Source organism: Vipera berus (assembly GCF_964194415.1).
Source record: "Vipera berus genome assembly, chromosome: 2".
NCBI lineage: Eukaryota > Metazoa > Chordata > Lepidosauria > Squamata > Viperidae > Vipera > Vipera berus.
Window position 1 is genome coordinate 64869845 of NC_138203.1, and position 15430 is coordinate 64885274.

The window sequence follows — 15430 nt, forward strand, 5'->3', positions numbered from 1 at the left end:
CAATAGGAAAACAATTTAATTCATGTAGGAATCTGGATGGACAAAAGAATATTTTTTTTGAAAAGCTGTTCAATAATGTCCCCATTAATTTTCTTCTAAATTTCTTTAACTGATACAAAAATGTGTTGAAATAAAATTAAGACTGCACAAATGAGAACTTGAGAGAAACAAAATTCACAGATTGCTCTCTCCCTGGTGCTAGGTTGGCCAGAATTCAAGTATTGTGAGGAATAATGCTGCCTTTTGAGAAATGCTAACTATTTAAGTTTGGGATTAATTATTTAATATTCCAAGCAGAATAGGAATGGTTTTGATTCCTGCAAAATTCTCTGTAATTCTGTGATGTGACTTGGATATCAAGTAGTTGAGAAGATTGTAGTGTATGGCCCATGCAAAGTACAGACACAATATTTGCATTTTGGAGAATTTTACTTGATAGTAAAGATTCCCAAGTGTTAACAAGGAGGAGGGGGAGAGAAGGATTGGTTCCCATCATCAACTCTACTAGTTTTTTTTAAGCCAATCTGCTCCTGAAGGTGTTAGACAGGTGACCCTATCTGACTACACCATTTTTTTAAAAAAAAGTGGAGATTGGTGAGAAGTTCTTTTTAAAAAGGAAAAGGTTTTCAGCCTAGCCTTCCAAACCTAGAAGTCAAAAAATTTGCCCATGTCCTATATGTATTTTAAAATTTAAAAATGCAAACACAATTAAAGCCACTTGCAGAGTGTATTCCTGACAGGCTTAATTAGCAAGCACAATTCCTCTCAAGATTCAAGAAAGTCATAAAATTCAAAAGCAAGAGTGAGGTTATTGTCACATCAAACTTCCATTCTTTATCATTTCTTAATACAGCCCAAAATTTATGTCACTAAGTGAGAAATTTGTTAAGTGAGTTTTGCCCCATTTTTATGATTCTTCTTGCTACATTTGTTAACTGAATCACTGCAGCAATTAAGTTAGTAACATAGCTGTTAAGTGAATCTGGCTTCCCCATTGACTATGCTTGTCAGAAGGTGGCAAAAGGTGATCACATGACCCCAGAAAACAGCAACGGTCATAAATGTGAATCCTGAATTTTTATCACATGATTATAGGGATGCTGCATTGGTCATCAGTGTGAAAAATGGTCATAAGTCACTTTTTTCAGTGCCATTGTAACTTCGAACAGCCACTAAATGAACTGTTGTAAGTTAACAACTACTTGTATATAAGTTTTCTCCAAATAAGTTTCTTCTTAGAAATTACAGGAGTTATAAATGAATGGCACAAGTAGGAAATGGTTACATTATTTTATATGAACCTAAAATATAAAGGGCAAACAGAAATATCTGATCATATGGATTGAGCCAATTCTGAAAACTAAAAATAAATAATCATAATGTTCGGTGTAATTATATAAATATTTAAAGGAATATTTAGTTTTCTGTTGTACCAAGTGGTATCATGCAAAATGTTTTCTGTTAATGCGTTGAAAATTATACAGCTTGAGTTCACTCTTTTATATAATTTTAATGACTTCTGGGGTGGGAGGGAATGATGTTTCCAGATCTAAGACTAGAAATTGAGCAAGCAAAAATAATAATTTTACTCATACAGATTCTTTGTCTTATTATTAGAGAATCACTTTAAGTAATGTCATTCTTCTCCCAAACTATATAAAACGTTTTGACTTTTCTGAAATATCTTGTTCCCTATCATTTATCTTTTAGCAAGTTGATTTGTATTGCTGGCAATTATTTTAATATTACTTTTGACAGCCTGGGGAGAGGGTGGGAAGGATGAAGAAAAAGAAGTTGGCAAAAAGACTGAGCTGCTATCTAAGTCAGAATTAAGTGTGATATTAGCCCTCTATAAGCCCAACCACTCCAACCACTCTCCCTTTTCCTCTCCTCTTCTAAGATGAGAACTTTAGATTTCAGTTTAAGTCTTTCCTAATTTTTGCATAAACAATCTGAAAACATGTTTCGCCATACTAAATAACATAAAAATACCAAGTGTATGGAAATATAAAATCTTGGATAGTATTTTAATGTGCATTGCTCCTATAATCTATTTTAATCATTAAAAGAACTTATAAGCTGCCCCAAAGATGACATTTCTTGGGCTGTTAAAATATTTAAAACCATAAAGGTTCAGAGCTAAAGAACCAAAATAGTGAATTTAAGTTTTGCCACCTCAAAGGATAGTTACTTATTGATCAAATTTACATTCCACCGGAATAAAAAAATTATTCAGTTGCTTCACGGGAGGAAAGAAAATGCAACTGTTTCCTGGATTTGTCTAACATTTGTTGTCTAGGGAGTCCAATATGCATGAGATCCCTTCACGTACCTAGTTCCACCACAACTCCATTGTTTGATGATTGCAAAATGTGCCCAGCCAAGGGGGAAAAGGGATTTTCTGATGCTGTGCTATGAAGATAATTGTAGGAGAGAGCAATGGTTGATATAAATGCAATGCTGCTAGGCTTAATTGGGGAGAATGTATTAAAGGTCGTACTAAAATCTATTTCAGATGAGCGCTATTTTCTGTTAGAAAGCACAATGTCTATTGGTATCCATCACTTTCCATCAATACTATAGAACAAATTGATTTTAGCACTAAGGAAAGACAGGGAGAAAGCAAAACAACTGATGGTCCTTTATTCAATGGCCCTGGAATGCTAACTAATATTAAGGGGGTGGAGAAGGGGGTAAGAAACATAGAGAATAGGGAGAAAAGATTGCATGGCTGAAATCCAGAACAGAAAGAGTTCCATATTACAGGAGTTTTGTTGTCTATTCCTTTTGTTTATAACTTTTTAATCTTTCCATGTATCATTTATAATTCAATATATACAATTTTAATGATATGGAATAAAGTCATATTCCTTTAACATTTATGCTGACTGATTCACAATTAAAAATATCGATTTATTTATCAGGATTGAGCAGCTTTCCTACTTTGGCAGCAGATATAAGGGTGTACAGAAACATTTTTTAAGATGGACTTTCAAGGATGAATGCAATTATACAAAAATATAGAATTTTAAATAAAATAATATCACTGCATTGTAAATAATTTTAATTAGTATGCGAGTCCTACATATTATTAGTCTTCAAGCAGGTGAGGAAAAAAAATAGTTTATTGATCTTATGAAAAGTCCCAGTCCAATGATGCGTCAATTAAGTCTATATCTCACAAATCAAGCAAATAAAATTATGGATTCCAAACCTAATTGAGAGCTATTTAGTATTCTTTAAAATAACAATTCCATTAGCTTAGATTTTCCTACCATTTCTCAGGCAGTGAAGTTTACCCCATATCTTAAAATAAGCCCTACTTACAGATAGATTTGTATAGGATTGAAGCATTAACTTTCTTCATATACAGGAAATTATGATAAAGTTAGCAGACAAAATTTCTATAAAAAGCTGAAAATTCAAAGCACCTTGAAATTTAAACAGTGCTCTGAGAAATAAATTAATTTCTGATTTATCAATAACACTGGATATATCACTATACGTTGTACATTTTGTTCCACATTGTGAACTGAAATTAGTAACAACAAATAAAAATGGATTATCTCATCTTAATTCAGTATGTTTTCTCTTTAGATTGAGGGGCACTAAGATCTCAAAAATAAAACAAGAGACATTGTCAAGATTGATCAAAATATAAAGAAATTTAAAAATTGCATGATCTCTCTATGAAGACCTAAGGAACTGGAATGGGGATTTTTTTTACTATTGTATCACAATGATTATTGCATAATCATACCTTCCGCCAAAGATTCAGAAGTGAACTACTGGTTATGGCATGACATTTTAAATGAATATGATGAGGAAAATTATTGGATCCTGCAACATTATCCTGGGACACATGTATTCACCTTCATTCGTAAAATTATTCTGATTAAGAAAAGTCAGCAGGATAGCACATCATTTTTAATGAAAGAATTGAGTATATGTCAACATCTCCAAAGTTCAAAGTATTGACACTAAAAATGTTAACCGTAGCTGAATCATGCCCATCATAAACATTTCTAGTGATATTTAAACAACATGCAAATCATATCAGAGTAAAATATCTATCTTCTCATTCAAACATTTAATTACTACATGTTTATATATAAAATAGAAAAGGAAAATATACCAATGTAACCAGGATGATCATAGAACGGACTACCTATAGAACAGAAAGAAAAAGAAATATATCATAGCAAAACAACTTGTGTAATTGCATCACATTTACATTTACTTTATATTTAACGTAGCACTGAGCTTACCATTGTCAGAAGCAAATGATTAATTCTACAATTTCCTGGCTATGGGTGCAAAATCCCAAATCAAAAGTGATCCCTTTTACACATAACATTACTTCTTCTTACTGCAGTTCTTGCATGATCTCAGATCTGGAATGACACCCTGTTCTCCAGGATGGAACTGAGTACATGAAGGATGACTACAGTACAGAGAAAAGATTTACTGCATTGTTTGGCACAATTGGATTTCACTTTGATAATATACTAATTCAACAATTTTCATAAAATTAGAGTTCAGATTTTAATTGGGATCATTTATATCTATAACTATGAACCAATATTTTCTGAAAGAAAGAAAATAATACAACAGTCTGAATAGTTCCACTCCAATCCTTAATGCAGACTTCCCTTACTTAGTTCCTTCCAGGTATGTTGCAATACAATTTCCACAATTCACAATTAATAAATCTGACAGCTACAGTACAATATATTTAGGAAGATACCATGTTAGGGAAGGTTCTGATACTAAACACGTGTCATACATTACACTTTTTAAAAAATTTGGTCATTCATTTTAAATCTGCTGCAGAAATTTAAGTGTTAATCTTGAAAATAAAAGATTTTCAGTCCATAAATCAACATCAAGAAAAAAATACACTTTTTACTAAAGATCAACAAAGACAATTTTCTTTTATAATGTTACTGTTACAAGATTAGCCTAATTTGGTAAGACTATCTCCCCCTCTCCTCCCCACTGCATTCCCAATTATCTGATGAACAAATAAATTCAAACATGTAACGTGTTTGCACTAGAGATGTATCCTAGCTTGGAACACTCCCAAGTTCTGGAAAAAAAGCCACACCATATTCTAGTGCTTTGTTCAGAGCTTGGAAAAAGTGGGATGTTTGTTCTAAATTTTGAGTGTTCCGACATATCACATTTGTGTTGGTTTTGTTTTTAAATTCCTTAAAAATATAGACTTGGAAAGTGCAGAGATAATAAAATAATAGGCACAGCTACTTAAGGAGAGGTTAAGATAGAGTGAAAGTCACCTGCTCAAAAGATTTGAAGCCATTTTGGAATGTTGCTCTTGGAATGGAGAGAGAAGTTAAAGACTGTAGTCAGATTTTTGAGTTTGAAATTTATAGGTGACAGTATTGTTGCTTGCCTAGACAATTGTCCTTCCGTCCTATGCTCTAAAATTAATAATACTGTGTAGGCTAATTAATTAGTTAAGCAAGAGGTTAAGAGGAAAGGAAAAAAGTATGAGAGAGATTCCTCTGCCTCTTGTATTTTTCATTTACCTTTAATTATACTTCCACATCTAGTTCCCTCCATTCCTCCAAACAGTTCCCAAATAAGAAGTAGTTCTTTATTTGAGGAGAAATCAATTAAATTATTGTAACATGTTGGTACACAGTGCATATAATTTTCCTGCTACATGTATACATTGGTTATTGGACTTTCCAAATACCCAACAGAGGTTGATTGAATATCAAGCCCTACCCTTACCCTCCAGACTATCACCAGGCACTTACAGTTTATCAAAACATTCATTAATTGGCACTGATGATGTGGCTAGGCCCCATCGTTAATTCACCCAACTTACATAGTGTGCACTGCCTCTAATGTTACGTGCTGTTCAACTGAGGACATTTGGAAAGGCCAACCAACTGGACATAGAAAAAAAAGACTTCTCATTTCCCCATAGCTAAATTTCCTATTGTTTTACATTCTTTGCTGTGAAGAAATTGAAGTTGAGTTTTAAGTTATGTAGCTGCCCAATGTGTAATTTGTTATGTTTTCTTTGTTAGGCACACTGCCAAGTGTAGAAATCTGCCTCATGTATATGTTGTACAGATAATACTGTTCTGCTTTTCAGCTTTCACACTGCCAAACGCGAGCACTATGTTGCTTTAGTTTTATGTGGAGCTTTATAAAAATATTATGTAAGAAAAAAACATATATTTTGCTGTTGCAACATGATAAATGGGTTGTGCTGAAATTCAACTACTGGTGCCACTCTTTTGCTGAGATCAGTTCTGTGGCTCTTGTGCAAGCCCTGGCAACAGAAAGCATTGGAACAACTGTTGCGTACACAATTTGCTTTTGAAATTGTTATAATGTTGAAGAAAAAAATAAAAATCATTTCCTTGATCATTTTTTCTGTACATCAAGTTGTACGCAGAATACTATGCCACCTAGGACACTAAACAAGGGAGTAAAAGGGTTACTTCAAGTTCAGATTGTTCAGATGGCAAAACACTTGAAATATTTCAATTTCTGTTTGTCAGAACACGATCCACTCAAATATCCTTAAGAAATATGTTCTGAGTGGGACTGTTTCTTTCTGAGCCAAGAACACAACTTCTTGCTTTGTATTCACCCCTGCTTTGCACCTGTTTCAACTCACGCAGGTGGCATCCTTTTTATTTGTACTCTTTTAATTATTTCTTGATCATTTCACTAGAGAAAATAAATGCATACCATAATATATGTTATGTGCCTATGAGGAATTCTCACATGAGCTTTCTTAGGAGACTCTGGGTTGCCTACCTGTAAGTTCTGTCTCATCTGGGGTTGGAAACCAGCATTCCAGGTATTGCTCTGTGGAGGAAGAGCTCTGTGAGCTTACTCATGAGACACTAAAGTGCCTACCTGTAAGACCTGACCCACCTGGTCTTGAGCTTCAAAGGGAAAGGCCCTACAAGCTTTTCCAGAAAAAAAAGGGCTGAGGTCCACTCAATGCCTGAAAGGAAGACTTTAGTTTACTCACACTGACTTCTTCTGATAACTATTTGTATGGTGTCTTGTCTTCCTTGGGAAAGGAAGGGATCTACAAGAATTAGCAGAAATTTGAGAACTCAGTTGTTTGGTGCAACTGATACCACTTTATGGTATCATTTTTTCAAATAGGAGAACCATTACACGAAGGCCAGGGCACACTAATGCCATTAGAAGGTTTCTGTCAGTTACTGACCTTGTACACTGTATGCTAGTCCTCCGACATGAGCTGGGGAAGGCTCCCAAAGGCAACAATAAATACATCCCAGTGAGGAATCCAGACCCAGATGATCTTTCCGTTTCTCTTTTTGACTTATTCCAAATTTTAAAAAGGGTGATTATATTGTTAGTTGTAGCTATCACTAAAATTCTCAGAACTTGCCAACAGAAGCCAAATTAAAAAACAAAAACATAGGAATATAACAAGTGTTTGACTTTTTCTCATTTGTTTCAAAAACCATTTTGCCTCTCCTACTTCAAAAGTAAATTGGTATTCTAATCCTCTATTACTTATTTTAGAAACTTTTGGAACAATTTCAATAATTATAATAGTAAAAAAAAATTTTACCGCCTGCTCTGAATAAGAACAGAAGCCAAACTTAACCTCAAAATTTTGTGCTCAGACCAAAAAATATATCTTCTGTACAGCTTTATGTACATATTTTATATTAACAAATTATCTGGATAATGAACTTGTCTCTATGTCTAACTGGTTTAAATATTAGTAATAAAAATTACATGTAATTACATTTGAAACATATTATTATTCTCTAAAATAAATTTGATAGTTTTATATGAAAAACTGGTGCAACTTTAGAATGTTCTAAAGATGGTTTGAAATATAAAAAGCAAAATGAAGCCAATACTTTCTTGAAAAAAACTTGCATATGAAAGTTCTGAAATAGTATGGGAAATTAGAAATTAATTTCTTTTCCCACTTAACTCTCCCAAACAATGGAGAAGGACGGAATGAATTCCCTTCCTATGTTGCACTACTCTGTTTAGGGTTAATTGTACAATTTTCCTCTTGGCCAGAGATTTACAATAAAATGGCTGGTTGTAGATTGTTTATTGCGTCCCATAAACCACTGACAATAAAAGGCTCTTATTTGCTTAATAGTCCTATTGTTATATCTGCAAAGTTCTAACCATTTTCTTAGTCATAGTAACATGCAACAATAGACTTTAACAGACAGAACATTGTTACTAGATATTATGCATACCTATTGAAAGATTTACATAGCAAACATTAAGAATAATTAATTATCTGTCTCTGTCAGTACAGAATCTTAGCACACATTATGACTGTTTTCATCTTTGAGATAAAAATGATCTTCTGAATTTGATTATGGTAATTGCACTTAAAAAGTGCATAGATTTATCTTATAGCCTTTAAATCTGCAATTTTGCACACACTTTTCAAGGTTCAGTGAGAATATACCTCACTAAACTCAGTGAAACTGACCTCTGAGTATACAAGTATAAGATCACACTGTTATTCAAGTATTTGTCGGTTCTATGATGACATAAAATCAATTCTAATCTCAAGGAGCATATTCCTGCTCATTAAACATCCAGTAACATTTAATGCTAGCACGTAGGCATGGAAATGAATATAATACCAGGGTGTGGGTCTACTTGTCATGTTTCATTGTGCAGAATGTACAATTTACAATGACAATGCAAAGAAACAATAGCCATGCTACGATTCCAAGAATGATTTGTATTCATCTTAAATAGCAACAAAAACTTTGAATGTAATCACAGCAGATTTTATCTTTTCACATTTATCTTTATTTACATAATGGGAAAAGATGGACAAATACTGTTTATTCTAATGTCCTTTTAAAATGCTGATAATCAAACTACATAGTAAAAATGAATTTTAGTTTCTGGCATACTAAATTTAGGTCAGAGCCCAAAGAAGCAGCACATTTATCATGTTAAAACATATTCCTGCAGGAGTGAGGCCACTGGGTACAAGTTTATCTATCCCATTCAAGACTCTCTCCCCGACTTTAAGCAAAACTTTGCAGCACAGGAAGTCTCGTAGGGCTGCTTTGTAAGGCAATGAAGATATCTTAGATTGAAAGAAGAAATATGATTTAAAGCATCCAGTGCAGAACACTGCTGGGAATACCTTTAAGGCAGACCGTAAGTAGCTGACACTTACTTATACCATAAGTACTTAAGAACCATAAGTAACCTCCAGAAGTTGTGAGTGCTCCAACATTGGAGTGTTTAAGAAGAAACAGGACAACCATTTGTCTGAAATGGTATAGGGTTCTCCTGCTTGATCAGGGAATTGGACTAGAAGACCTCCAAGGTCCCTTCCAATTTTGTTTTTCTATTCTGTTCTGAATCCCAAACTATCATATATCTGCACAAGCACATTTCCAGGATATCAAATATTTGACAACTATCCCAAGATACCATCCTTGTCTGTACAAGATCCAGGTCAAAGTATTCATTATTATGCTTGAAAAGTACAACACAGGGAACAGAGAGTACACCTTTACAAAATTTGAACTAATCTATTGTAGTTCCTCATTAGGGATGTTAGAGTCACCTTGCCGGGGAAATGGGTGGCATAATTACATTCCATGTATAAACTATTCCAGGTGCAGAAGTCAAGGAGATTTTGTTAAAGTCAATGATATATTAAGTGGAGTAATAAAGCCATTAATAAATTATATGTATCATTTAGGTTAGTCTTCTTCACCAGGACAGAGTTTTGGCATTAGGCATCAAGCACTACTCTAACCCTATACTTTTATAAGTTGCAAGATAAGCAGAATAAGGCTTTTAACACTCTCTCAGTTCTGTCCACATTCAATCCACTTTTATTTCTTTTCCCTTTATGTATTGCCGTTTTTTTTTTCCTTGAGGGGAAGAAAAAATCTTATCCAGCCTTCCCCAAGCTGGTTTTCTCCAAATGTATTATAATACAATTCCCATCATGCCCCCAGCCACCTTAGCCCATAGCCAGGCAACCTCTAGTCAATTAATTTACCATTTTTTTTCTTTTAAAGTGTCCCCATAGTGTTAGAAATTTATAGATCATTCCACCACTATGATTGCATTTATGTGATCTATTCATCACAGAAAAAACAAAAAAAATCCCAGCATTCATAGAATTTCCTATAATTAATAATTCTGCTAGCAGTAGTGATAAAAAAGAAAGATGATATGACTTAAATCACATTTAATTAAAATCACAGGTAAATGTAAGAAATGCAATTAGCTTTAAGGATATCTGGAAAAAAGACTTAATTGTTTTTATTCAAAGGAAAACAGTAATTTCACGTTGAGGAAACTATGCTAAATCCATCTGATCTAATCAGTTACTAAAAGTAGACCCTGGTGACTGATGACAAAAAGAAAGTAAAAGTTAAGCAAGCAAATGGATGGAAAATGCTCCCTTCAGTGGCAGTAATATACTTTTAATCTTGTACTGCAATATTGAAAACAAGAAAATATTACTTTTACTATTAATTTAACCATATAAGAATACTCTATTATTGGCTAAAGATCCTAAGCAGAGATATAGATATCACAGAAAGTTAAGGCTACATTGCTGTTCACTCAGAGGAAGATTATATTATATTTGCATATCTTTGCTTTTTAGCATTTTAATCATCTGACCTTTTATCTTAATAGTACAAGGGATTAAAATTTTCTTTACTCTTGCAAGTAAATAGATGAATGCTTAATTTTCAGTGACATTATTACACCTAATGCTACCATTATATATATAAAAAACTACTTAATGCTTCAACAATGTTCTAATTTTATTATTACTTACTACCTCCAGGATCTTCCATAAAATAAGCAGAGATGTTGGCTTCATCTTTTCCATATTGATTCTGTGCCACCAAAGTATAATTGCCATTGTTGACATGCGTAGGATTGTCCAGCTGGAGGCAGCCATGATATTCTGTCCGATTGGTAACATGAATTTTGGTCCAGATATATTCTGATTCATTCAGTTTAGCCCCATCGTGCAGCCAAGTCAAGACAGGTTGTGGATTTCCCCTCACACTGAATGGAATGCACCAGTGATGGTCCGAATATGGTATTTCAAGAAATGTGATATTTGGTGCAACTATAATAACAATGGAAAAAAACCTGAGTCTTTCATGTATTCTCTTCTTTGTCAATCAGACAGCTTGTTCAAATGAAACTAAGATACAAGCAGAAAGGCAGAATGAATGGAATTTGAAAATAATCTTGTTTGGGTATAATAATAAAGGAATTATCTAGAAGACAGGTTGCTAGAATAGGACCCATACCACCTCTGTTGACCACCACACCATTGGTGGGTGGTGGGAATTGATTTGGGGGTTTCTCTGGGAATCAGGACAGCTGTGCATTTGCTCTACCAGATGCCTCCTGATTTAGTCCCTCCATTTCATATTCCTTTTCTAAGGTCACTATCAACACTAAGAACTGCCAGGCAAATTTCAGTAGTTGGTGAGAGACAGTCTTAGAAACTGCATCTCCTTTAAAAATAGACCACTTTAGAGGACGGAATAATAATTTTAATATTGACTGGAACATCGTCCTAGACATCATAAGCATATTATTATCTGTTAATGGCATTTACCCCGCTACTGGCATTTACCAATATCACTTGCTTAATGGCTGATGTAGTAATAGTAATAAATACATTGAATCCTATAGCAAATTGAGATGAAGAATTTCATTGGTGTGATGGCATATAATTATGGCTATAAGTTACTGAGGAGAGTCAGAAAAGAAAAGGATACAATTCTCAAGCTAATTCACTTCTTGAAAATCTTTTATGTTATAAATGATATCTCTTTCTGGGAAAAGTTTAGCATAAATTCCAAAATGTTAGCTCCCAATTTTTTCATTAGGCTACGATTTTCTGCATGAAAATTTTGTATAAAGTTATTTACATACAGAACACAGTGAGGTCGACGGAAGCTTGGTCTTCACCCACAGTATTTTCTGCTATACAGTAAATCTGTATGCCACTGTCACTTGATGAGACATTCTTTATAGTAAGAGAAGCTGGGTTATTATTTGTATCACTCTAGAAGAAATGCAAAGAACAGGCTTAGAGAATTTTCACTGAAAACCAAATATGATCTTCTGCATACTATTAATGCCAACAAATGTACTTAACTAATTTACATAAGAACACTTTCAAAACCTTTATGCACTACTAATATGAATGGAACAAACATCGTGTACACACTGCATGTTTTGCGGACCTCTTTCCAGACAGTCTATTATGCCCAGTCCACCTTGGATGGCAGCTGGACAACATCCATCATGGTGAACAAGGTGGTGCCTCCTATGATACTATGGGCTTGTAGAACCCAAAGGAGTAGAAAAGGGTTTGGGTAGTTTGATTTTCCCCATTATTCAGCTTGTTTCATGCCCCTCCCAGCTCCTTAAGAAGCAAAGCAAGACATCCAGATGATTTCAGGAGATAATTAACATTTCCCTGAGAAAAGATATAATGTCATCCATTCTGAAGCAGCAAGTAATTATGCATTCTCTTTTGAAAAAGTTGAAAAAGTTGAAAAAGTTATATTTGGACCCAAATGTCCTTAATAACTTTACCCAGTTTCTAATCTTACTTTTTTAGGGAAGGTTATTCAGAAAGCAATTTAAAATCAGCAACAGAGGATCCTACCATAGAAGACATTTTCTAGATCCTTTGCTGTCACAATTCAGACCCAATATGGGATAGAAATGGTACTAATCACTCTACTGAATAAGTCAGGGCACAGATGAGGAAAATGTCAAAAAAACCACCCCCCATTAGACTTCTAGGTACCATTTGATACAGTTCACTATGTTAATTTTATATGCTGTTAGCAAGGACAGTAGTTAGATAGTAGATAGTAGACAGTGTCCCTATTTCACACTGGTTTAGTTCTTGAATGAGAATGATGAAATTAGTGGAAAGTGGAGAAGCACTCAAACCCTTGGGTTCTCTGATGTGGAATTCCTCAGGATTTAGGGCTCTTTGTTTTAATATTTAACACCTATGAGAAACAACTAGCAGAAGTTCAGAAAGAGGTGTGATCAATATGCTTATGATACCCAATTATAACTGCCACTTGGCGATGCAACAGAAGCCCTGGACCAAGGGGCTGAAGGTTCATGGGATGACACAAGCTGAACTTAAATCTCCCCAAGTTGTTTTTCATCAATAAATAAAGACTATCCTATCAACAAAGGTCATAGTAATTACTCTGGATGGGGATGTTCTCTCCACAAACAAGGTGGTTCATGACTTAGAAATCCTCTGCTTAAACAACAGATAGAATCTGGCACCGAGAAACCTTTGCCTAGCTTTGGTTGGTAGATCAGTTACAATCCTGTCTACATCAAGAAAATCATGATGATATTAACTCATCACCATTCGTTGGACTATTGTAAGGTAGTCTACGTGGGTTAGTATAAAATGTAGTGTTAAAACTCTTAGCAGGACACTTCCACTACTGCCGAATGACACCTATTTTAAATGTGCTGCTTAGTTGCCAGTTACTCTCCATGGCCAATTGTCTCTCCCAACCCATTCTCCAGAGTCAGGTCCAACCTCAACCTTCCTTATCTTCTTAAAGAAGATGAAATGTCGCCTCTCCCACCATCCAAGATAAATTAATGCCTGCTCAAAACTTGAGTTTCGCCATTGCTAATACACATATTTTAATATTAAAATCTTACCTCATGTTTTGAAACAATATTACTGAAAACCCAAACTATCGTTGGTGATGGACTTCCTGTGGCTTCACAGTATAAAGTGATGGTTTTGCCTTCAACAACCGTGAGATTTTGTGTATTCAACCTGACTGAAGGCATGCCTAGAGAGTAAGATAGAAATATTTTTATACCTGAACATATACAGTATAGTATATGTTTGTCAGTTCTCAGAAATTAACAGCAATATTTTGGCGCATCAAAACAGAACTTTATAATAAACAGAGTACTGATTCATTTGTTGAGACAGCCTCACAAAAGTAAAAGGACTTCATTCTACTGACAGTTTCATGTGGTAGCAGTGACTGCTGGATGCTATTCCTGTCTGAAGTAAAACTTTCTTAATATCTAGTGTGAACTATTTCTTTTCTCTATTCACCTGCTTCCTTATTGCATTGTTAAATATGTTTATCAAAATGTGTAAAGGAAATTTAGATCACGTGACTTACTGGATTATTCTCCATTCTTCCCAAGTGATGGCATCTCCAAAGTAATCCATTCCTCATAGTAAAAGTGACCTCCATGGAGTAGTCTATCATTTAGATTACAGTTTAAAATACTCAACTATGCCACCGGTGGGACTATAGGCACCAAAGATTATTCTTAAAATCCTTTTCCTTTCCCCAATATTTGGAGGAAATCTCTCCATGATATCTAGAACAGGCCTGGATTTATTTTAGCTTTGTGCTTGCTTAAAGCACAGAACAAATACTGACTTGTCATTTCCAACTCCAAGCCTAATTTTGTTTTTCCTGGCCACCCTTGAAAAAGTAGACTCCTGTTTTAATTGTGTGGAATATGTAAAAAAAAAGAATGATTTTTGAACTCATGCCACGTGAAAGTTTGTTCGTGTGTAAAAATTCTACTGATTTCTTGTAACCTGGCTATATGCTGGTACCACCAAATAAACCCAAGGAAATGTGTATACATATATAGGAACCAATAGACTTTACAGCATTCACTGATAAAATTTCATCAGATCCATTTAACTAACGTTTGATGTTTATGTATACAAAGGACAGTTGGAAAATCTTGTAGAGAACCTTTTTTTCCTCATTGCTGATATTGAAAATTAATACCTGCCCATATAACTATTATCCATTCCAATTTACATAAAAATTATCAGGGACTGTGCAATAATACGTTGACTACTATGTTCATTGATGGGATCCAGGCAGTTCACACCACTTTGGCAGAACCGGTAGCTAATTTTTTGTTGCCCAGGCCCAGAATTGACTTCTGGAAGCGGCATCCACACAGAGAACCAGTTGTTCACATATTTGAATCCCACCACTGATTATGTTCCTCAGATAGGGATGTTCCCCCTTTGTGAGATGTCCTTGAAAATATGTTATATGTTTTGTAGTGTAGCTGCCTAGTAACTTGTGAACATAATGAAAGTTGGACATATATTTTTTCCATAAGAAAATTAAATGTGGAATTACGACCAAGATGATAATCTGAGCCTTTGTAATTTTCTTCTTTCAAAAACTGTACATTTCTTTTTTTTTAGAAAAAAATGAAATTATATTCTGATACTGCTACTTCAGTTTGTCATTTCGAATACTACTTCATAAGGTGAATCTTGTATGTATTTGACAATGAATATGTACACAGAAATTTCCAATTATGGGCTAATGGACTGCTGCAGATCTCAACT

At 34.4% G+C, this 15430-nt stretch overlaps 1 protein-coding gene across 1 annotated transcript in view; it reads right to left on the minus strand.

The window, feature by feature from the left end:
- The window catches only part of NTRK2 (neurotrophic receptor tyrosine kinase 2), a gene marked incomplete at its 3' end in the record, with an annotated part of 199668 nt that overhangs the window by 135102 nt on the left and 49136 nt on the right, over positions 1–15430 (minus strand). Inside the window, exons 7-10 of the mRNA XM_081317128.1 lie at positions 13738–13874; positions 11956–12088; positions 10835–11134; positions 4136–4168 (exon numbers count right to left, since the gene is read on the minus strand). Coding sequence (XP_081173254.1) covers positions 4136–4168; positions 10835–11134; positions 11956–12088; positions 13738–13874 — 603 coding nt within the window. The remainder of the gene's footprint in view (positions 1–4135; positions 4169–10834; positions 11135–11955; positions 12089–13737; positions 13875–15430) is intronic.